This window comes from Pongo abelii, chromosome 13 (genome assembly GCF_028885655.2).
Source record: "Pongo abelii isolate AG06213 chromosome 13, NHGRI_mPonAbe1-v2.0_pri, whole genome shotgun sequence".
NCBI classification, from domain to species: Eukaryota; Metazoa; Chordata; class Mammalia; order Primates; family Hominidae; genus Pongo; species Pongo abelii.
In genome coordinates, this window is record NC_071998.2 from 58,869,378 (window position 1) to 58,894,147 (window position 24,770).

The 24,770-nt window shown below is 41.5% G+C and overlaps 1 protein-coding gene across 1 annotated transcript in view; it reads left to right on the top strand.

Annotated features, from left to right (window-relative positions):
* PGM5 (phosphoglucomutase 5) overlaps positions 1 to 24,770 on the top strand; it is a 178,341-nt gene that overhangs the window by 137,636 nt on the left and 15,935 nt on the right. Inside the window, exon 10 of the mRNA XM_024252660.3 lies at positions 5,999 to 6,133. Within this exon, the coding sequence (XP_024108428.2) occupies positions 5,999 to 6,133 (135 nt within the window). The remainder of the gene's footprint in view (positions 1 to 5,998; positions 6,134 to 24,770) is intronic.

A 24,770-nucleotide genomic window follows, 5' to 3' on the forward strand; every position in this document is an offset into this window, starting at 1 on the left:
GGATGTTAAGGGTCTAAATTGACCAATTATGAAAGAGTAAGCCAGTTCAATAAGAGGTGCAGATAATATGAATGGCGAGAGACCCATGAGTTTAGTAGTGATTTCAGAGGGCAGAGTACAGTTAAAATTAATCTTAATTCTGCCTAATTTAAAAATAAATAAGTATGCACCATCACATCACAAACCATCAACTTTTAATGAAAATGGTGCTATGCCCTAAGTTTTCCAACCTTCCATATTTTGCAAATGATTACTAAATCCCTCATGCATAGCACCATTTTGATTAAAAGTTTAGCATAAGAATAATATTTATATAATGATAATTTTCAAAGCAGTTCTCATACATTTTCTGATCTGACACTCACAACAACCCAATAAGCTAGGCTGTATTATTTTTCATCTGCTTTTTAGGAAACTAAGGCTTAGAGAGCTTAAGTGACTCAAGACCACCAGCTAAAAAGTGACCAAGCCAGCATTCTAGCCTGAGTTTATCCAGTTGCTATTCTTGTATCATTTCCAAACTGACTCTTCATAAACAGTAAATCAAAGAGGGGGCAAATCCAGCGAGAAAAAGAGATGCTACAGTGATAACTGGAAGCACACTGGAGGATTTTTGTGTGGAGATAGCTGCATATGGACAAGGGATATGAAATCTTTTATCAATCATTCTTCACTGGGACAAAACCAAGGTGAGCAGAACTCCACTGTCATCATTAAAGCTCACAACCACAGGCACTGAAAAGTAAGGAAAACACTAAGCTGGAACTGAAGTGCTCTTTTGATACCCACCCTCCTCCCCACCACATGATTAACATTGTCTTCTAATAAAGGAGAGCATATTTTTCCCTTTTTTGAGTGTGTGGCTATGTGTCATCCTGCATATTCCGGCTACTCTAGCTGCTGTGGCTAGAGAGATATCATGAATTCTTTCACAGTTGCTCCGGGAATTCCTTCAAAGATTGTGCTAAAAAAATAAAATAAAATAATGTCAGATGGTTCAAAAGGTGGTTCTGCTGCTGACAAGGCCCCAGGGGGAAGGTTTCAGGACTCAGTGGCATGAAGTTGTTTTATTAGCCTCACTGTGTTAACAGCCCTCCTACGATCCCAGCCCAGTGACAGCCTATGTATGAAACCTTAAATCCTAAAGGGACCTTCCTTATAACGGACATATAGCACAGTCCAGTCACTTGATAGATGAGGCAAGTGATCCAGAAAAAAGAGGTTATTGCAATTAGTTACTGCACATTAGAATCACCCAGAGAGCTTTTAAAATCCTAATTCCCAAGTAACACCCCAAAAGAATTAAATCACAATGTTTGAGGTGAGAGCCAGGCACCACCATTTTTTAAAGACCTCCCACTGATTCCAATATGTAGCAGTTTGCAATTAATGAGCTAATGGTTTGCCTAAGGTCATACATCTGGGGACAAGAACCCACCATGGTTCAACTCCACTGTTTTTAGCCAAAACTGGCCCTTGTCTTAAGACATCTTGAGAAATGGCAGAGGAGCAAACAGTCAAGCCCTGCCATGATGATGCTATGCCAGGCACTTTCTATGTATGTTTATCTTTTGCAACCATTCTTCAAGGTAGATACATCAGCTCTAGTTCACCATGAAGAATGTGCATGTGTTTTCATGTAGCCTGTGGATCCTTGCTAAATGCGAAGGCAGGCTCTCTGAGACTGCCTCGGGGGACTGCAGTGGCGCTCACTTTAGTTGTCGAACATGCAGTGACATTCATTCGACAAGTGTTTATGGAAGGTCTACGGTGTGCCAGGCATTGTCCTAGGCTATGTGGATAAAATGATGATGAACAAGATATATAAGGCTCTGTCGTCCCAGAGCTTGTTAGCTAATGAAGAAGCCAAAGTCATAACTCAGCAAGTCCAAAATTTTAAGGTTAACACTGCGGTGGAAACTTGTTTTATTCATTTTCACTGAGCCTTGTTTCTTCAAGACTTGTGGCGGCAAAAATACACATAATGAAGTTGTTACAATATAAATAAGAAACATAAATCAAGACTAGGGAATATATAAGTAAAAGTAGAGTCAAGAACAGAAGAAGAAAAATTTATAGTCATGCAAGTCATAAGGACCCACTTGGGCTGAACCTCAAATTTGGCATTAAGTATCCTGGCAGCCATATCGAAAAGGGAAATGTGGTTAGTTACAAAGTTCTTATTGTCAGAAAGAAAAAGAATACAAGTTCCTTAGGGAAGGAAAGGCTTTCCTATTACTTGGCTCTTGAAGGAATGTCTCAGGCAGAGCTTCATACAGCCTCTAACAATATTCCTACTAGTGACTACAAAAGTAGATTTTATAAGACATAGCTTGTAGCATCCTGCAATAAAAGTGAGAACATAAAACTAAAGTGCAATTTAATACATTCATTTATTTTAGGAGTAGGTGGTGAGAGGTAAGTCGATTTGAGCCAAATACAGGTTCAGATGAACCTATGACTAGAAGCTGGAACACCAGGGAATGGAGGGATTTTATATCCTTATAACAGTCTTCATAAACATAATGTCTCTCTACTGAGATTTTGATAATTCAAATGGTTATATTTTCTATTTTCTCCTGTAGGGATAAAGGGCAAGTATTCTATGTTGTGAATAATGTAATGCCTTATACCAGGGGTCAGCAAACATTTTCTGTAACGGACTAGGTAGTAAATATTTTACACCTTGGGGGCTAGATGGTCTCTGCCACAACTATTCATCTCTGCCACTGCAGCACAAAAGCAGCCATAGACAAGATATAAATGAATGGACATGACTGTGCCCCAATACAGCTTGTTTCATAAAAGTAGGTGGCAGATCAACTTCTTACCTACAGGCTACATAGTGCCAACCCCTAGTATAACCTAAAAAATAAATGCAATTATTGGTATTCTTTCACTGAAATTCAGGAACAATTGGAAACTTTGCAAGTCTTGGTCAGTGGTAACTTTGGCTTCATAGTTTAAATGCTATTGGGCGATGACACATGATGGAAAGAACATGGCTCATGTCTGGGTTGCAAATTCATTAAGTTCGTTGAAAGAACATGCAGATCCCAAAGCAATCCAATACAGCTATTCACACATAAAAGGGGCCCTCAGCAGACATGGTGCTGGGATTGTTGCAGCACAGAACTAGGCTGGCTCTAAAGAAACCCTTACATTCCATGTGGAGAAGGAGAATTAATGATGTTCCTCACCTGGAATGGTCTTGAAAAGCAACATGGATTCTCAGTTAAGATCTCATGGTTAGTTTCCTAGGAAAGAGGGAAGATGCTGGACCATTTCCAGTAGGCTGATGCATGCTATTCACATCTTTATCATCTTTCCAAGTGAGAAATCTATTCCAGGCTACCAGACACAGGTTCTAACAATCTTCTAGGCATGTAGCATGTAGTACAGTCAAAGACATTATAATTAACCTCAGGGGAAAACAATAACATTATTTCATTTTTAAAAGGCTTAGTTATGAGCAGATAACACATGTTTATAGTTTGTTATGACCTGAATTCTTAAATTTCCCCTCATTGGCCAAAAATGAATCTGAGAGGTTAATTGTTTAATGGGAGGTACTTTAAAGGGTTGAGTCTAGGGGCTCTTCAGAAGAGGTAATCCCAAGTGACTTGGAATCTGCAACAGGTGGGTTAGGACCTCATCCTTAGATATTGCTTTAACCAATTTATGGGTAAGCCATAGTTCTGAGCAGAGTCATGTAGTCACGCGCCCCATATGTAGTGACAATGGGAATGTAGGCTTAAACGTACATAACAGCTTCAAAAGAGTTTGTAAAAACAAGGCTGTGAATATTAATATAATTGTGAGACCTTTGGGGATTTATCATAGGTTTGAACATAATTTGAATTACAGTGATTTGTAGACAGTCAGTAATTGCTTCACTTGCTCCATTTGGAATTTTGTAACTATTCACTTCTCCAGCAGCATAAGGTGGTTAAGAAGACAGTTTCTGTTCATTGTAAAAAACTACTCCAGCCTTAAGGAGGACTATTATTGTGTCTTTATATTCATATACCCAGGATTTAGCACAGTGCCTAATCCATAAGGGCCACTCTAAAATGTTTGCCCAATGAATAAATCCTGGATAATATCATCCTGTCTGCAAAGCCAGTATTACAGAGTGATTGGTTGCCAGTAGGGGAGATAGCTCCCTTTTGTTACACAAATTGTGGCAGACATTGAACCACTCCAAAAGAAACTAAAGCTTTTTATTTGGGGATTGAAACAAAAAAGCCTACAAAACTTGAAAAAAGCAGAAAGACACTCAGATGGAACCATAGTGTCCCCCAGCAGGTATCACCAGATGGGGGTGGGGGTAAATAATTGCAGTCACATATGCAGCAGGTATATATATTTTTACTAATGGCTTATTCTTAAACAGGACTTGAGGCCAGAGAAATTTCAAGGATAAATTGCTTTGGGAGAATGCCTGATATCAATGTCTCCTGAGACATATAAGTTTTCCAAAATAACAAGTCACCAGATATATTATTTTGTTCCCTCCTCTTCCTTCCCCTGGCCCCTGCCAATATGCTTATTTACAACAGTTACCTTATCAGTTGTCTTAGGAGAACACATTTCCTTCAACAGAAGTCATAGTATCATCTTATGGTCATAATTTTACAATATCCCTGCCTCTACTGAGAAGAGATACATAGCAAATGGAGATGTGCTGAGCCAATGAGGAATTAATCCTAGGCAGCACTAGTAGGTGTGGCCACAGCTCTGGCCCCACCCCACTCTGGTGGTCAGGCCAAAGAAGAAGTCGGGTAAGAAGTGTGAAAGGAAATTCAATCTTGGACCCCCAAACTCATTAAGCCACAGGGAAAATTCAAGCTGGGAACTGGGTCACGCAAACCTGCCTCCCCCTTTTGGTTCCTAAATAAGATGGAAAAGCTACATGATGAAAAGCTACAAGGTGAAAAGCTACATGCCTCCCCCATATTTTGCCCACAGGGGAATTCCCAGTGAGCTGCTAGATCTTTACTCTAAAGGTGTTTCTATTAAAATTTCACCATGGCAATATAAATTGATAGTTTATAGGTGCAGTCATCCCTGGCCCACCAGACACAAATGCATATCTGATTGTTCCCCTGGCCCAGTTTTGTCTGTTATCTTATATAAAATGCAGATTCCCTGCAATTTTCCTCTGCCTCATTTGTCTGTGTCATCTTGTGTTAAAAAAAAATGCAGATTCACTGAGCCAGACAAAGGCATGAATGACTCTTTTTCCCTACCCACCTCTTACATGAAAATTGTGTACTTCTCAATATCCTGCTCTTTCCCCTTTAAATTTGGAGCCTTCAAAATCATCTTTGGAGAAAGGCATAGACCTGTCTCCTAGGTGTGCATCCTTAACTTTGGCAAATAAACCTTCTAAAAATAATTGAGACTTGTCATTTTTCTCGATTGACAGAAGAAAAGACAAAGCCAAGAGGATGGCAGTGTACTTGGCTGCCCCCAGAGCCTCGCTGAGGCTCCAGCCCTGGGCACTTCACTGGAGGGTTCCCTTGCCAGCAGAGGAAACTGCAGCCTAACCTCATGCTGGGGTAACCTTAATATGGGCAATCCGTCTTACTGTAATAGATAAATTGCCTACTTCCACTTCGTCCACAGATTTACAAGGGACAAACTTTGGCCCTAGGAATATTTATTGAATATCATTTCATCCTTGTGACTTCCACTTCTTTCTGATTCCCATATCACCAGCCCAAGAGAACTTGAGTGTCTGTTCACAGCTTTGCTCCTAACTCTTTCCCCACATTAACCACAAAGCAACGGAAATAGAATAAAGAGACAAATGGGTAACTCTAAGTAGGTTCATCACATTCATTACATTTCCTGTATCCAGAGCCAATATAAATGGTCTTGATTCTGATTGTGTTGAGGTATAAAAACATGCTGATTTCTATGGCAGGTATTAATGATTATTACTTCTGTATTCATTTGCTCACTGCTCCATTCTGGATGTTCTCGGTCTCAGGGCCTAAGGATCATTTTCTCGGATGCGTCACGCCTCATCTTCCGGCTCAGTTCCTCCAGTGGTGTGCGGGCCACCCTCAGACTCTACGCAGAGAGCTACGAGAGGGACCCCAGCGGCCATGACCAGGAGCCACAGGTACAGAAACAGCTGTGCTCCCAGCAGTGTGTCTCGCAGCTCCTGGCAAATTTAGAGAGCTCCATGGGCCTTTAGTGGGGCTACTTTACCCCCTGGAAAGGTACATGATAATTTCAGCTGGAGGACAAGCTCAGGGCAACTCCAAGCAAGTTTAATTCGTTCATTACAGTGTTTGAAACAGAAAAATTGCTCTCTCGCATCTATCTGTAATCCATTTAGACCAGCATCTGCCAAACAACTGTCCTCTCTTGACTGTTGAGTGGTTTGCTAATTGGGGTAAAGAAAAGGCACCTTTTATAGACAAGGAAATTTAGCATTAGAGTCAAACTGGGGAAACTATCAGAGCCTTGACTATGCTTATGTAAATTTTGAATCTCCAGACATTTGGACCATGATCTTGAGGTGCCAATACAGATGGGATTTGTCTCTGAGATTGCTACATTGTCCACTCTGAGAGGAGAGGATATGGGTGGCCTTTTAAGTTAAGGAAGCACATTGACAAGGCTAGGCCAGACTGTGTTTGGCAAAGTCTCCTCATGTTTTCAACAATAAGGCTAATTAAGAACTCAGAAAAATCATAAATAACACAACCATAAGCCTCTCCACTCCCACATTCATTAAAGCTCCAGGCAACATTAATTAATACCAGAAATGACCCACTTTAATGTTGGGTACTTCAAGCTATACAGCTGGCTGCTCCTGTCTTCTTGGTGTCTTCAATCTAGGTTTTGAAGCAAGGTCCTTGATGAAATGATTTTTTGAGATGAAAACATTGGTTCTACCTGCCATACTTCCTTTGTGGAAAAGTAAAGAAACAGAGAAATACTCACTGCTACTCATTTTAGAGGTGCTCAGAATTTCTAGCTATAATTTGCCCTGATGGAGTAAGATACCTGGCAGGGTTTTCTTTCTTTGTCAGTAGTTTAGTGGATTTTTTGTTTTGTTTTGTTTTTTGTTTGTTTGTTTGTTGTTGTTTTTTTCATGGTCTGTTTCTTTGGAGAGTCTCAAAGAACTTGGCAATAATGGGCGCTACAGATCCTTACACCTGACCCTACAGCCAGGAGATCTGTCTGAAGTAAAATCATCCTAGATGGGACAGGAGAGGCTGGAGGAGGCTGAGAGCTGTTCTCAGGGTTACCAGGAGCATGAGTGGGCAAAGCACGTGGCCAGCATGAAGCCCTTGGCTCTTCCTCTCAGGATCATAGCCTTTCCATGCAGGGGATGGGCCACACTCTGCCAAAATAATTGGTTAGTGAGTACATTTCGCCCAAGATAGTACCAAGTCATGCAAGAATTTGAGGCTTACCCTGTCTTTCCGAATAAAACACTATTCTACATCTCATGTTGGGGAGGGAGAATAAAGCAGGGGAGCCTAAAAGTCCAGAGCTACGTACAGGGTGAGGAATGATATTCCTGGCCTCACCAACTCTGACTCACTCTGACTCCAGGCTATTTTTTCCTCAACATTCTTTTCCCTGTTTGCACAGGGTAAGTGGCTGTGATATTTGCTTATTTTTATTTACCTTCCGCACTGGACTGAGACCAGGCCATTAGACAAGTGTCACAACAATCCTATACACACATGAGTCTCTCCCTGAGGCAGTCCACAAAAGCAGTGCTTTTTTTTTTTTTTTTCTTTTCCCAAGGCTTCCTTTGAAGCTGAAAGCCTCCATCGGCCTGCTCTTAGAAGGTCGTTTGAGTAAAGGAAACATAAGTCATGCTGGTTTTGGTCCCCATGAATGCACATTTCTCATCCTGTTGGTGGAAAGAATTTGCCACTTTGAAGGGTTGGCGAATCCCTTCACTGACGTTGCTGTTGGAATTGCTGATTTCCCCTCCCTTCTCCTCAGAAGCAAGAGTTTTCCTAGACCTGGCTCGATGGGCCCCCGAGTATGTAGCACATGATCTAGCTAAAAGTTTTACATTAAAATAGAACTCCTTGTTAAAATACCATACATCATTCACTCACCAACTTAAGCCCTATTGCATAATATATTTGAGTCAGGATATAACATGGAGTAAGATTTTAAAAGAAATCTAACCACCTAGGGGAAAGCAAGAAGATTCTCTCAGCAGGCCAACCTGTCTTAATTACTGCTGAACTCTACCTAAGCCTTTAAGTTGGAGCATTTTGGGGGCTTCTTACAGGGTTGCTTTCCAGGACCACCTGCTTCTGCCTTCTAAAAAGCCTTTGATTCACTGTGAACAGAGATCAAAGTAAGATGTACTCCTGAAGCTGCTAGTGTTATTCCTGATCAGGGCCTGACTGGAAAGACCTGCTTGTGTTGCTTTCTCAGCTACCAAAAGAACCCCTTCCACCTTCTCTAATCTGCAGAGATTCCATTGCTAATCTTGTGCCAATTCAACAGGTAGTTTTTAATGTTTTACCCACTCTAACCCAATAGCCACCTACACTTAAATTATTTTGCAAGAGAACAGAGAGTTCCCTTCAACTGGCTTGTTAGTATCTGGCTATTTTACTTTGCCCATGGATAGTTTCTTTTCCAGACATTTTGAACACATGTGAACAGAGCATGTTTTAAACATTTACACTGATTGCCTTGCAGACATACTCATAACAATCCTAGTGATGCAACTAGGAAAACTTGTGATATAATCTATATGCATTTAGACCATACTCTCACATGTAGATTTTCCATTTGCATCCTTTTGTAGAACAGTGATTATGCTATTTGTTTTAAGTTAATATCAAATAATTTCTTATTTACATCAAAAATATTTTTTAAAAATTATATCCATATGTGCCTACGAATTGGTGGTAAGGAGAGGACGGGCTGGGGAGGGCCCTGATGAGACGGGCAGGTGCTTGCCCTGATCCCACTCTGTACCCTTGGTAAATCAGGAAGGAAAGCTTCCAAAGGCCTGTTGCTGGAAGACTACCTAGTTTTTTAAAATACAAGTTTATTTTAATTTTACCAGCAATCAGTAGGCCTTCAATGAGCCCTCAAACCAGCTGGTAATCATTTGGAAAAAGGAATGAGCCAAAAGGGTTTAAAATCACAGGTAACCAGAAACAGTACAATTGTTTCCATTTTCTTTCCCATCCAATTTATTAGCAGGGCTGCTAAATTAGCTTCTCATTGACCTTCTTCCCTTGTCCCTTTCAGCCTGTGGGTGGAGTAGTTAAGGAACAATAGAAGATCCAAAAGGAAAAGGAAGGAGAAGTTTTGTTAAGGGCTAGGAAAATCACAGACTGATAATCAGCCTGTGGCTAATCAACCCTCGGCTTTAGTACTTTCAGGGCAGAATGCAGTCACACCCGATCTCATCCCAGTCCTTGGGAGGGGCCTGATTTTCCCCCAGTCTTCCTGAAAATTGAGGAATTTAAGTATTTGGTTTTTTGTTTTTTGTTTTTTTTTTGAGACGGAGTCTCACTCTGTGGCCCAGGTTGGAGTGCAGTGGCATGATCTCAGCTCACTGTAACCTCCACCTCTTGGATTCAAGGGATTCTCCTGCCTCAGCCCCCCGAGTAGCGGGGATTACAGGTGACCGCCACCATCCCTGGCTGCTTTTGTATTTTTAGTAAGGACAGGGTTTCACCATGTTGGCCAGGCTGGTCTCAAACTCCTGACCTCAAGTGATCCACCCGCCTCAGCCTCCCAAAGTGCTGAGATTACAGGTGTGAACCACCACATCCGGCTTTAAGTATGTATTTTTGATAAGCTGTACCTAGAAGGCTTTAACAACTAATACCTAAGCACCAGGTCCCTCATATTTATTCACCTGTCAAACCAAAGGTCATCTGTCATTTTGTTCTACCTGTTCTTAATAAGACTTTGTAATCCAGAAATAAAGTATAGAGCCATTTTGTTTTACATAGGGAGAACATATGATTTGTCATCTAAACCAGAATACAGATGCTCCTAGATTTACAACAGGGTTACACCCCAGTAAACCCATCGTAAGTTGAAAATGCATTGAATACACCTAGCCTGCGGAACATCACAGCTTAGCTTAGCCTACCTTGAACAAACTCAGAACACTTACATTAACCTATGGTTGGGGAAGATCACCTAACACAAACCCCATTTTATAATAAAGTGTTGAATATCTCATGAAATGGATTGAATACTGTACTGAAAGTGAAAAAATCGGTGGATGGGGACTCACAGTGTGGTTTCTACTGAATGTGTATTGCTTTCACACCATCATAAGGCTGAAAAATCATTAAGTCGAACCAGCAAAAGTTGGGGATCAGTACTTTTGTGAGCGAAAGATAATAATTGTAGTTATGTTTAGATTGTCCCCAATAAACCAGGAGACATGATTACTCTAGCTACTGGCCTGCATCCTCTCTTAGAACCGCATATCTCTCTGGAGATGGCTTTCTAAGAAAACTAGCAATGAAACCTGGAAGGAAAGAGGGAACATACAGAAATGAGAAGAGTCAGTTCAGAGGTTCTCAGCCCAGGCAGGCTGCACATCAGAACCACTCAGGCAGCTTGGTGAAAGTACCCATGCTTCGGCCCCAGTCCTAGAGATTCTACTTTAATTGTTTTGAGGTGGGACCTGTAGTTTTAAAAAAATTTCCCAGATGATATTAATTAGACAAGTGTATCTCAAACTAATTACTGGCCAATCACCTTGGGAATGTGTTAAAATGTGGATTCTGACTCAGGTATGAGGAGGGCCAGAGATTTTGCATTTCTAACAAGCTCCCAGGCAATACTGTGCTGCTGGTCCAGGAGCCACCCATTGAATAGCAAAGAGCTAGGTGAACTGTGAAGTGCCAGCAGCAGGACCTTGAATTCTTTAAAACTGTAGAATGAGGAGCACCTGTTTTTAATACCGTTCCACACATCGATCTCTGTCTTCTGGACTTCTATTTCTGTTGCTTATTGGATTCCACCTGAATGTCTTATAGACATCACCAACTTGACGTGTGCAACACTGAATTCCCGCCAGCCTCCTGTGCACTCCTCCAAAACAAACTCCAGCATCCTGCTTCTTTCATTCTTCTCCATCTCAGTAAATGGCAGTTCCTAAAACATGTTAGACCACCTCATAGCTCTGATAAAATCCTCCCCTCCACCTCATTTAAAGAAGAGCCCAAACCCTTACCATGATCTTGAATGACATACTGGAAATGGCCCCCTTCTCCCTCTGACCTCATTTCCTATCTCTTTTCCCGCTTCTTTCTCCACTCCAACCACTGTTCGGTGAACATGACGAGAACGCTCTGCCTCGTGTTATTTACGATGGCTGTTCCCTCTGCCTGAAATGTTTTTCCTTCTGACTTCTGCATAGCTTGTCTCCTTACTTCTCAGTAAGGGTGTCCCTGGCCACCTAATATAAAATAGCCCTCACATGCAGGTACTTCTTACCTCCCTACCCTGCTTTGCTTTCTCCGTGGCATTTATCCTCATCATATATATATATTTATTTTATTTTATTGTCTGTCTCCACCCAGTAGAATGGAAGCACCAGGAGGCTGGGACTTTGTCAGATTAGTTCCCTGTATCCCCAGTGCACCTGGTACATGGTAAATGCCCAACGCAGTTTTGCCAAATTATCGCAGTATTGACCATTAATTACTTTGGAATTTCTCAGCCCAATTATATCATACAGGAAGCTGAAATATTCTGTACTCAGGATGAATGTTGGTGCTATCATCAGGTTTCCTCCTATGACTGAGGTTTTGAATAAAATAAATGCCATTTTTAAGGTCCCTACAATATGCAGGCTCCGTTCTAAATACATCCTTTATCTTATTCATCATTCCAGTGACCCCATGGCAGAATTATCCTGCTTTTGCAGGAAAGGAAACTGAGTCAGGAAGCAATTCAGATTCATGGAGTGGGTAGTTTCTGGATTGGAGGTTTAAACTAAGTCTTTCTTATAACAAAATCCACATTATCCATGTTAACGTTGAAGGCCCAGAAGAGAATTTCTTCTTATTTGTGCTTGAGTCCAAGGCTACCTCTGGAGCCTCAGTTCAGTGTTATTGAGAGGTTTTTTCCTCAGATCAATCAATTACATGATTCTCTGACACCAACTGGGTGCAACAGTTCTATTCAAGTCAGTTCTGACATTATCTGGATTTAGCACAGACCCCACAAGTTAAGGGCTCAGTCTCACAAGATTTCTCCTACTAGGAATGCCAGCTGCAAATGGGGTGCACAGGCTACCCACATTTTTGCCTTGTCAACTACAAATTTAGGGTTTTCTACAACCTCCCTTCAGATTTAATAATTCACTAGAATGACTCACTGACCTCAGGAAAGTGCTTCGCTTAGCATTACTGGTTTATTATAAAGGCTAGAACCCAGGACCAGCCAAATGGAAGAAATGCATAGGGCCAGGTGTGGAGAAGGAGTGTGGAGCTTCCATGCCTTCTCTGGGTAAGACAGCCTCCAGCACCTTGATGTGTTCACCAGCCTGGAAGCTCTTCAAACCCTGTTGTTGAAGGGTTCTTACAGAGTTTTCACTAGGTAATTATGGTTGATTAAATCATTGGCCCTTGGTGGTTGGATTTGGTCTCCAGCCCTGCTCCCCTCCCTATAGGTCACGGGGTGGGGCTGAACGTTCTAACCCTCTAACCACCTGTTTGGTTCCTCTGGCAGCCAGCCCTTCACCTGAAACTATGTTGGGGCCCACCAAGAGTCACTCATTAGCATAAAGTCTGCTGTGGCTGAAATAATAACAAAGACTCCTATCATTCAGGAAGTTCCAAAGGTGTTAGGAGCTCTGTGCCAGAAATTGAGGACAAACACCAAATGTATTTGTTATTCCACACTGTTAAAAGAAGTTTAGCCTAAAGCTGCCTCCTTACATAATTTAAGTTTGGCCTAAAGGTTTTTCCATACATAGTGAACTATGACCTAACCGGATGTGTAAACAGACTGTAACCTACTCTTGTGACAAGTAGCTGAGTCCCAGCCAATCACAGTGGCTGAGTTTCAGCCAATTACAGGCGGCCACTTTTTCCAAATGTGTTCAAATAAGGCAAAAACTGAGCTGTAACCAATCCAGCTGTTTCTGGACCTCACTTCTGCTTTCTGTACTTCACTTTTCTTTTTCTGTTCATAAATGTTATCTGACCTCGTGGCAGCTCCGAGTTGCTCTGAACCTATCTGGTTCTGAAGGCTGCCTGATTCAAGAATCGTCCTTTGCTCAGTTAAACTCTTAAGTTTAACTTGTTTAAGGTTTTTCCTTTAACAACAGTTATAAAAGTGAATAGTGTCTTAAAAACAACCAGTTTTCTGTACTAATTTTGAATTAGCAATGAATAGGATTTAGAAACATTATGAAAATAATAATGTTCTAAATACATATTGGATATCTTTTCTAGTTCATAAGGGATCTAGAGTGAGTAGTCAAAAATGTGGAGAATAAAGTAGAAATGGTTATAATACATATGATGTGAAAGAGAAACAGAATGGAGTTCAGAAGTGATGCAAATCCGCATTCACTTTCATGACAAGATAAAGATTTTTGTATATGATATGTGTGTACATGCATGTGAGTATGAGAGCATGATTTGGGGATCATACTAGGTATATATGATTTAAATAGCTAAAAGTTGTGCCTCGGTCCTGGTTTTGGGTCAAGTTTGGATTACACTTTATAGCCCCCCAAACCCTGAAAAAAAATTATATTTCCTCTGCTTACTTTCCCATATGCAGTTAAAAATGAAAACAAATTCAGCTTTAAAAGTAAATAAAAACATGTTGTTATTTAAAAAGAAAACCTGAGCAAGGATATATTAATAGCCATATATATGAGGGAAAACATGAGGAAATACCTCATTTTATTTTTCTCCTCAGAATTTGGTCGGTATTGCTGCACTTTGGAACTATGGGGGAGGGCAAAGTGTTGAAGAGAGAGTTTAGAAGAGAAACACTTGGTGAAGAGTTGGGCTCTAAACTCTATGACCAAGTTAAGGAGCTGGCTCATTCCGCTTAGACGCGAGGCGTGACTTGGAGGTCTTCAGGAATTTAAGGAATAATGTGAGGCGGGAAAGATGACCAGCTGTTCTCCATAACTAATGAATATGTAATTTGAGGAAATAAACTCAAGCTGAACTGGAAGGGATTCAAGTTGACTGTTAGAACAATTTCTCAACTTCCAAGACTCCTGCCCAATTAGGATGGCTGGTTTGTGCTTTTCTAAGTCTCTTTGCCTACATATATTCAAATAATTTTAAAATAGGGGCAACAGTAGAAAGTATTGAGCAGGATAATGTCTCAAAGTATGTGTCAGCCTTAAAATTTTAGTTCTGTAATTATAATTTTTTTTTTTTTAAAAAAGAAACAAGAAACAAGTTCTGGTCAAGTGGGTTAGATTTCCCTCTAGTGGTGTAGAAAGGAATTTAGCATGGCTGTGTTTTCATAACTGGCTCTTGGGGCGGAATTAAACTTGGAAAGATGCAAAGATGTATAGGTTTTTTTCTATTTCTACTTAGATGAGTACTTTCTGGAAAGGCAGACAAAATGCCAGGGCAAACAGTCCTTCTTTTTCTCCCTTAGATATTGAAATCTGGACTCATACTTTGCCGTTACTACATATTGTTTTCTCTGGAGCTGAGAACACTCCTGGGAGGGTTGGTCATCTGATGGCATGTGAAAAACTCCCTTGGTTGGGAATCTGGGAGATTCCCTCAGGGCCTAGTGTCTATCAGGGCTTTTTACAGTTTTGATGACAATAAGCCTTTTTATTGGCCAAACATTGTGATCATATCTCCTTTCAAGGTACTGAGTATGCGAAGCCCTGTGTATGCACTCTCCACACGGTCTAGGACTTGTGGGAAACTGGACTGCCACCGTGAACCACTCACGTTAATCCCACAGACGGAGCCCATCTCAAATCTCTCTTTACGGCAATATATACAAAAGAGGCCCTTAATTCCAAATCTTGCAAGAATATCGGCATTGCCAGCTTATCCCAAGAACCAGTGGTCTTAAGAACAGAACACTGAAGAGCCAAAAGGCATGCCTTGATCCTGGCTTTGGGTCAAGTTTGGATTACAGTTTAGAAAGCCTGGACCCTAAAAAAAAATTATATTTCTCTACTTTCTTATATGTCATTTAAAATAAAAAACAAAATTAGCTTTAAAAATAAATACAAGGAAACCTAAAAACGTTTTGATTTTTTTCCTTATAATGCTATTCTAATTTCCAAAATATTAAATATCAACTTCTTACCAAAATATCTTTTGTTTTGGTGCCGGTTTTACCGTGTCTAAAGCACATGCTTAACCAGCTATTGGTTAACCCAGTGAGGTTTATATCCACAAATCACTGAGTCTTGCTGGATCTTGTTTACTCAGCCTGAAAAAGGAGCATGAATGAATTTGCAGCAGTCACACAAGTCCGGAGGTCACTGGTCATCACTTCTCTTGCCAGATGAATGGGTTTGACAGGCTGTGTCCAGCACAATCTGCCTTTCCCAGCAGCCTTTTTGTTCCAGCCCAGATGCACAGCACAACCACATTTCCGTGCCTTTCAGGAGAAACCTACCCAGGTCTCATGAACTGGTGGTGATTCAGGTTTTCTCTGAAGTGGTGTCCTTCCTTGGCATACAGTAAATAATTTGCTTTGCTTATATAATAAATAAGAGTGTATCTTAACAAATGGGGACTGACAGTGAACCTGGAGGTTGGCTGTGGCCTTCAGAAGGAAGCTCTGGACTAGTGTGTGCAATTAGCCAGCATCTGGAGGCAGCTTTTCCTGGGCTTCCCAACACGGTCATGTTTCATTCACATGGGGAATACAGGATCTGAGCTGTCAAGGGGAGAATGTGGCTGTTTTTGCTCTCCTGTCTACTCTTGGCTGAATTTAAGTTTGATGCCCTAATCCCAGAATGAGAACTCCTGTTCAAGATGCAGGTGAGGGAGTTTCCCATCCCTTGTTTTTGACTCCCAGGAATGCTGGCAGGCCTGACAAACTCCAGGGAGGAGCATCTCAATGCCAGAATGCTTAGGCCTTGGGCAGGAGGGAAAGCTGTTAAAGGTTTATACAATTCTGGTGTCGTGTTTGCGTTTTTGGTTTTATTTTTGAGCCTTTTTGTTGGTACAAATCATCACTTGAGGCATACTTTGACAGGTTGGGCCTGTGTACTATACCATCATGATATGAGATGGAAGGTAGATGAGGCTGAGAGAGTGGCTTGAAATGTAGACTTCATTATTATTCAGGTATGGGGAGGCCAACAGATGATGAGATGACTGCCATTGAAGAGATAGTTTGTTACTCACAGTTCCCAAGAGGAGGGGGCACAACACGCCACACAGGGCCACACAGGGAAGCACCAGGGTCGGACAGGAGGCAGCATGAGCAAAGGGAAAATGTGGGTAAAGCCTTTTTGGAGATTCTGTGGGAAAGGTAAGGTAAAGCATGATGAGCAGGTTTAGGATTAGCTTGTTTGAATAATTTCAGCAGGCTCTGGGGCATAGGGACTGTCCCTAATTGGCTGGTACCTAGCCTTGGGGTGGTTAGGGCAGAGAAATAGTGGCCCAAGTGTGAGAGCCCTGTGAGGGTCTGAGAAAGGAAGTGTTTGGTTTGCACCTGAAAGGCAAGCTCCAGGGTGTGTTGTTTGCTGTCTCTAAGAATTAGCTAACCCTGGGAAGAACAAAACCTTCCAGAGTCAGCCAGGCCCCAAGATGTCAAAGCATTAGAATAAAAACACCAGCTTAACAGCCAGAGGAAAAGATAAAACCACTATCACTTTCTCAGGTGGGTAAAATTGTTAGGGAGCACCCCAACAAGATTTTGCTTTTCTCACATACCATCAAAGCTGGATGGTACAAAGGTTGGGCTTTGAAATCAATATATATTTTTTTTTTTTTGAGACAGAGTCTCGCTCTGTTGCCCAGGCTGGAGTGAAGTGGTGCAATCTCAGCTCACTGCAAGCTCCGCCTCCTGGGTTCACGCCCTTCTCCTGCCTCAGCCTCCCAAGTAGCTGGGACTACACGCACCCGCCACCACACCCGGCTAAATTTTTGTATTTTTTAGTAGAGATGGGCTTTCACCATGTTATTCAGGATGGTCTCAATCTCCTGACCTCATGATCCGCCCACCTCAGCCTCCCAAAGTGCTGGGATTACAGGCGTGAGCCACTGCGCCTGGCCGAAATCAGTTATTTTTGTTTTGAGTTCTAGTTCTGCCATTTTCCAGTTTTGTGATCTTGGGCAACTTAATTTCTCTATCAGTCAAATTGAGATAGATGTACTTCTTATTTTATATTGTTGTAATAATTAAATCAGATAATTCATATATGCAAAAAGGTTTGCACAATGCCTGTGTAAATCAAAGAAAATGACCAAGATGAGTCTCAATCGTTTTAGAGGTTTATTTTGCCAGGGTTAAAGGTCATGGCCTGTGACACAGCCTCAGGAGGTCCTGATGACATGTGCCCAGGGTGGTTGGGTTACACTTGGTTTTATACATTTTAGGGAGATAGAAGTTACAGGCAAAGACACAAGCAACACATGTAAAATATACATTGGCTTGGCCCAGAAAAGCAGGGCATGTCAAAGAAGGGGAGGCTTCCAGGTCATAGGTGGATTCAAAGATTTTCTGATTGGCAATTGGTTGAAAAAGTTAAGCTTTGTCTGAAGAGGTAAAGTCAGTATAAACAAATGCTTGAGTTAAGATAAAGAAAGTTGTGGAAGCTGAGGTTCTTGTTATGTGGATAAAGCCTCTAAGTAGCAGGCTTCAGAGAGAATAGATGGTAAATATCTCTTATTAGACCTCAAAAGGTGTCAGACTCTCCAGAAAAGATCTAGCCAGGGAAGGGGATTCTCTACAAAAGGCCAGTTTCCCCCACAAAAGATGGCTTTGTAGAGCCATTCCAAATTATGTCAAAGAAATATATTTTGGGGTAAAATGCTTTGATTTCCTTCAGTGCCTGTTATCTGTCATCTGATGCTATATCAGGGTCAGGTTGGAATTTGGTATCTTACTGCTACAAAGAGTCTGTTCTGTCAGTCCTAGAATCTCTAAATATCAACACCTAAAATCCAGAGAGGAGGATATATTGAGGCATATGCTACCCCCTTTTCCTGTCATGGCCTGAACTAGTTTTCTGCCATTTTCCAGTTTTGTGATCTTGGACAACTTAATTTCCTTTGGGGCAATGATTGGGGGCAGGGAGGAGATGTCCATTCTGTCAGTTTGAGGCTTAGAATTATATTTTTGGTTTATACCTGACATGTGAATAAATGTTCAATAAATGTTGATTGTCATTAATGTTATTGTTTTTGCCTTTTCTTTTTTTCTTTTTTAGATGGAGTCTCGCTCTGTCACGAGGCTGGAGTGCAGTGGTGCAATCTCAGCTCACTGCAACCTCTGCCTCCCAGGTTCAAGCAATTCTCCTGCTCAGCTTCCCGAGTAGCTGGGACTACAGGCATGCGTCACCATGCCTGGCTAATTTTTGTATTTTTAGTAGAGAAGAGGTTTCACCACCATTATTTTTATTAATAATGGTATTGACTCGTTTTCTTATCACATGAGGATAAAAGATTCCCAGATTACTTAGCAATTTGTTTTATAATGCAATTGACTTGTCCTTTTCCCTCCCATTAACATCTCAGAGACCAAACTGGATCTATGAGAAATGTCCCAAAAGAACTGACAGCTTCTAAAAACCTAGGTCGTCTCTGAGAGCTCCCAGGGCTCTCATGACATGGCATTTTAGATGTACCACGCTTTGTCAGAAGGTTCAAGGATGAAGTGGAGTTTCTCTACTTGTCTCTCCATTCATGGAACAAATTCACTGCCCTCCTGGCTTGGAGTAAGAGGTAGTGAGTAGGGGTTGTCAATGATTTCATTTCATCCAAATAATGTGCAATCTGTTGGTTGTTCCAAACTCTTTTACCAGAGAGAAAGGGCTTGAGCACTGGAGTGGGTGTGTGATGAAAGGCAGGTTCATTGAAGAAGGGTTGCCTGAAGTTTCTTTGACTAGCCAGGAGGCATGTGCTCTCTGGCTTCAAGGTGTTAAACAGAAAAACTGGTCCCTAGGAGCAGGAGTCAAGTTTTTTCTGAATAGGCCCAGAGAGTAAATAGTTTAGACTTTGCTAGCTGTATTAGTTTGCTAGGGCTGATGTGACAAAGTACCACAAACTGGGTGGCTTACAAAACAAGAACTTGTTTCTCATTCTGGAGGTTAGAAGTCTGAGATGAGTGTATTGACAGAGCTGGTTCCCTCTGAGGACTGTGAGGGAAGGATCTGTTGATCTGTTCCACACCTCTCTTTTTGGCTTGTAGATGGCTGTCTTTTCCCTGTATCTCTTCATATCATCTTCCTTCTTGTGTGTCTCTGGGTCCAAATTTCCCCTTTTAATAAGGACACCAGTCATATTGGATTAGAGCTCACCCTAATCATCTCATTTTAACATGAGTACCTCTGTAAAGGCCCCGTCTTAAAATAATGTCACATTCTGAGGTATTGGCAATTAGGACCTCAACATATGCATTTATGGAAGACAAATTCAACCCATAACATTAGTCGTATGGTCTGTGTTACAACTTCTCAACTGCCACTGTTGCACAAAAGCTGCCACAGGTAATACATAAATGAATTAGTGAAGCTATATTCCAATAAAACTATAGGCACTGTAATTGACTTAAGATAATTTTAACATGTCACAAAATCTTATTTTTTCCCCCAACCATTAAACATAAAAAGCATTTTTATGGCTGTACCAAAACCAGGTGGTGGCCTGGGTTTGGCCTAAGGACTGTAATTTGTTGACCCTTGCCTTATAGGTTTCTGAATATGACACATTGTCTACAATTTCTGATTACATTCAGTACAGCATGTATCAACATGAGTTTGGCTAAACCATACACACTGTAAATTTCAAAATTACATTTGTATTTGTGTATATTTGTATACATAGATGAATTGTGAAGTTTTAGGGAAAAAAATATCAAATCTCTCTGGAAATCTCCAGCATTAGGCTTCTGAGATTGAACTCCATAGCTTTTGATTGCAACCAAACATGAAAGGGAAATGATTATGTTTGTATTCATGAAATCAAATTCCTTTTTCAGGTCTTTTGTTTCTTGTCAGAAGGGTTCTTCGTTTTTCTTTTTAAAACAATTGCTTACACATGATTTTCAGAAGAGCAGCACTATGTCAGAAGAAAAGGGAAAAACGTTAAGAGATGAATGGGATGAAAAAAGAAAAATATGAATATGAGCCCTGGTGAATTCTTACAAAGAAAGGGAAGCAAACACGTGACATTCAGTAGTGACCCCAAGCCAGGGAGTGCTGTGACATTGCATGCCCGTGTGAATGGGGCTTCCAGGAGCTGATAACAAGGTTCTAGTGCATTTCAGTGACATTAACAGTGATCCTCAAACCCAGTCTCCAAGGAACCTCACCCCATTTCCCTAGGAAGTAGCAATTCTGTTGTTTTTGTTCTTTCTTTCTTTGCTTTTAATTATATTCTTGGGAATTACAGTCAGGACAGTGTGGTGTTTAACAAAAGCTAAGATACTTTGATGATATACTAAGATTTCCCAGTTATACATTTTATACTGTCTTTGACCATGTAAGTGTTTCTATATTGTTGAATCAAGCCGCTGGCTCTGACTCATATCAGCCCATGTTTTTCAGAATTTGCAGTCATTATGAATTCACTTTCCTTTTAATGGATAAGATTTTATAAAAAGTTTAAAAGAAAGTATGTTTACACTGTTTTTAACAGCTCTTTATACTTTTGCTACACGAAAGGTAGTTCTTGGACCAGCAGCATCAACATCACCTGGTTGCTACTTAGAAATGCAGAATCTCAGGCCCCAACCCAGATCTACTGACTCAGATTCTGCATTTTAACAAGTTCCTCAGGTGATTCACGTTCACATTAAAGTTTGAGAAGTCCTAATGCTGGGCGTGGTGGCATTAGCCTATAAAGTGCCATCTACTCAGGAGGCTGAGGTGGGGAGGATCCCTTGTGCTTACGAGTTGAAGACCAGCATGGGCAACTTAAGGAGTCCCTGTCTCTAAAAAGAGAAAACTGATGCTGGCTGTGGTGGCTTACACCTCCAATCCCAGCACTTTGGGAGGTTGAGACGGGTGAATCACCTGAGGTCAGGAGTTCAAGACCAGCCTGGCCAACATGGTGAAACCCCTTCTCTACTAAAAATATAAAAATTGGCCGGGCATGGTGGCAGGTGCCTGTAATCCCAGCTACTCAGGAGGCTGAGGCAGGAGAATCGCTTGAACCTGGGAGACGGTGGAGGTTGTGGTGAACCAAGATTGCACCACTGCACTCCAGCTTGGGTGACAGAGTGAGACTCCATCTCAAAAAACAAGCAAACAAACAAACAACAACAACAAAAAAAAAACTGGAGGAAAAAAAGGGCGAGAAGTCCTGTGATGGATGACCTTTGAGATCCTTATTTCCACCTCTGCTTAGCAGGACTGACATTGTCTCCAGACCAGATAAACCCTCTGATGCCAAACTAAATAGGATGCATTTATAGGGGTGCCTGGCCTCTATTTCTTCCTCATTTAGGAAAATCATAAAGCATGCAGAAAATAACCCAGACAAATGTGCCAAGATCCTTGAAGACTTGTTCCTGCTTCTCAGGTCAATTAACAAAAAAAGAAACAAGAAAATTAGTTTCAATTTGCATCTCCATAGAAACCCTTTCTCAATATCAACTCAGCAGTGTTAGACAGTTTTCTTCACACAATTATACTAGTTGAGCTGAGAGATTCAAAATAACTGTGGATGAAGTAAAGAAAATTCTAATCTGATTTTTGCCAAGGCACAAAGCCTTGCTAAAATTGTGGGTAGACAGTCTAGCATACTTCAATTACTAGGAAAAGATCAATTATTTAAAACCCTTTAAATATGTTAGGTTAAATGGCAGCTGAGTGTAAAGGCAAAGGCCATAAAAGAACATGTTCCTTTGTCAAAACTGCATTCATAAAGTGTGCATTAACCGTCCATTAATTTCACTAATAGTCTTTCTATTGTGGGGAAGAGTCTCTCCTCATTTACAGGGCTCATTTCCATGTTTTTAGTGCCTGGTGTTAATGACTGTCCCACTACTGCCTCCTCCATAACACTCAGGTGGCTCTCATGGCAGAAGTTCTCTTCTAGTTTGCTTCTGCTACTCAACTCTGCCACTCAGCTTTGCTCAGTGTGGAAGTCCTTGCTAACTTCTTTAGAATCTGATACACCCTTAAGGAATGTGTTCCAAAAGCTGTGATGTCTGTTCCTTCTGTTGTCAACATTGCCTTATGCAACCACAATCTGATTGTATTCTCTCTGGCTGGATATATATGGCCTGGTGCACATAAACAAAAATGCAGGCAAGCTTTCCCCCACTGGGTGTGTCACTGACCCTCTTGCTGACACAGAGAGATGTTGCCTCTGATTTGAGTGGCTTTCTCACTCCAAGAGCTGGGAACACCCCAACATTCTTAATCTCTTTTTATTTTATCTTTTATCAAAAAGATAACATGAACTTTATTTTATGGGCAAATAAACTTAAGCTAGAAGGATTGTTGACTATCTACCAAAGGTCAGCTTATTGGGACTGGTATGCGGGTCCACTCATCTGTAGCCTACTTTTCTATTAATAGCAAGTCAGGCTTCTGGCTTCAATGATGATAATAATGGTAATAATAACAATAATAGTGTTCATCAGCATGTATCAAGTGCTTGCCCTGTATGGGGGCTAGGCAGAATGCTATGTGTTTTGTGTGTGTTATATCTCATTCTCACCACAATCCAATGCTATAGGTAGTCATGCTATCCATCCATGTTTTACAAATAAGAAAACTTTGGCCCTGAGAATTTGAACAATCTACTGTTTCTAAACAGTGTCGCTGGTATTTGAACCTAGATTCGGGCCTCAGGGCCCAAGACCTTAACTAAGGTCCTTATTATGCGCCATCGAAAAATATGGGGGTGCTCACCCACCTATAAAAAGTAAATTGGAGTAGACCAGCATTCCCATCTTCAATCTGGCGTAGTTAACACACCTCAATCCGTCCTCTAAGAATGTTCTAGAGGCAGTTCTCAAGCCCCACAATTCCAGACTAGTAGGAAGTGTGGTCTCTCTTTCAGTCCTCCTATTCCCTTTTATGTCCTCAAATCCTTTCCCAAGGGCTACCCCTTTCTTAGAAGCCTGTACCCTCTGGAAGCTGGAGAATGCCACTGTGCTGCTTGTAACTGGTTACCTCAAGTAGGCTGTGGGGTGGCAGTTATGGGAAGTACAGAGAGACTGTGAACTCTTCTCCCAGAGAAGCAGCATCACCACCTGGGGTGAACCTCACCATGGGTGGGCCTGAGAGGAGGTAGTGGGGTTGGCCTCCACCATTTGGCCACTGAAGGTCCCTGCCTGGGCCTTGGCAGTCCCTCAACATGGGAAGGGAAAGAGCGCACACTCTCAGGGCTCCACTCAGCCAGGAGTTCTCCTTGCCAAAGTGGGCCTGGGGTCTCAGCCTCTTTGCTTTGTGACGTCCCTCGCACAGCTGCTTTGCCAGCTCTGGTGTGCTCCTAGGAGGGCTGGGTTGAGTGGAAACAGTTCCTGGATTTCGTGTTTATATAGTTCTGTTTTTTTGTTTTGTTTTGTTTTGTTTTTTGGGTTTTTTTTTTGAGACGGAGTTTCGCTCTTGTTGCCCAGGCTGGAGTGCAATGGCGCGGTCTCGGCTCACTGCAACCTCCGCCTCCCGGGTTCAAACAATTCTCCTGCCTCAGCTTCCTGAGAAGCTGGGACTACAGGCATGCACCACCACGCCTGGCTAATTTTTTGTTTTTGTTTTTGTTTTTGTTTTAATAGAGACGGGGTTTCTCCATATTGGTCAGACTGGCCTCAAATTCCCGACTTCAGGTGATCCGCCCGCCTCGGCCTCCAAAAGTGCTGGGATTACAGGCCTGAGCCACTGCGCCTAGCCTAGTTCTGTGTTGTAGTCATGAGCAGTTGAGTCCATGCTGAGAGTTTGCATCTCAGGGCATAGGCATAATAGGGGACAGGGAGGACTGCAGTACCTTTACTCCCCAAATGGTTGCTGGACTCCTTATGCAAATCTGCCAGCCCTCTGCTGAAGTCTTCAAGGCCCTCATAATACAAAGATCTCTATTTCAGAAAAAGAGAAAATTTAAATTAGAATGCCCCAGATTCCTGGATATGTAACTATCCAGGTAAAATTTATACTTATTAATATTAAAATTATTTCACTGCCTCTAGTCCACTATTGCTTGTTCAGTGGTGGCAAATTCAGTCACCCACCAACACAGGCAGTAAGTCCTAGATTGGGGCCAGTTTAAGACAATAGAGCATAGTGGGCACTCTGGTGATGCTCAGCTGTCTTTAATTATTGCATTGTTAATATGTGAGCTCAAGGTTGCCAGGTTTTCTGATTTTAAAAGAAGCAAGATATCTGGACTTTCAAATGAAATTTGATTTTTAAATATTGTCAGGAAAATGATTACAAAGCAACACAAATCCCATATGAAGGACTTCTAACTTTTAGTAGTGCTGGACTAGGTGATTCAAATTAACCTTCCCTCTGAAAAGAGCTGAAAGAAATATATTAAAGCATCTTATTAAAAGCATGGTTGACCAATGACCTAATAAAACAGTAACAAGAACAGGAAAAGAGTTGGCACTCAGGGAAATGAGCCAAAGCTGTTTCTGTCCTAGGGAATTTG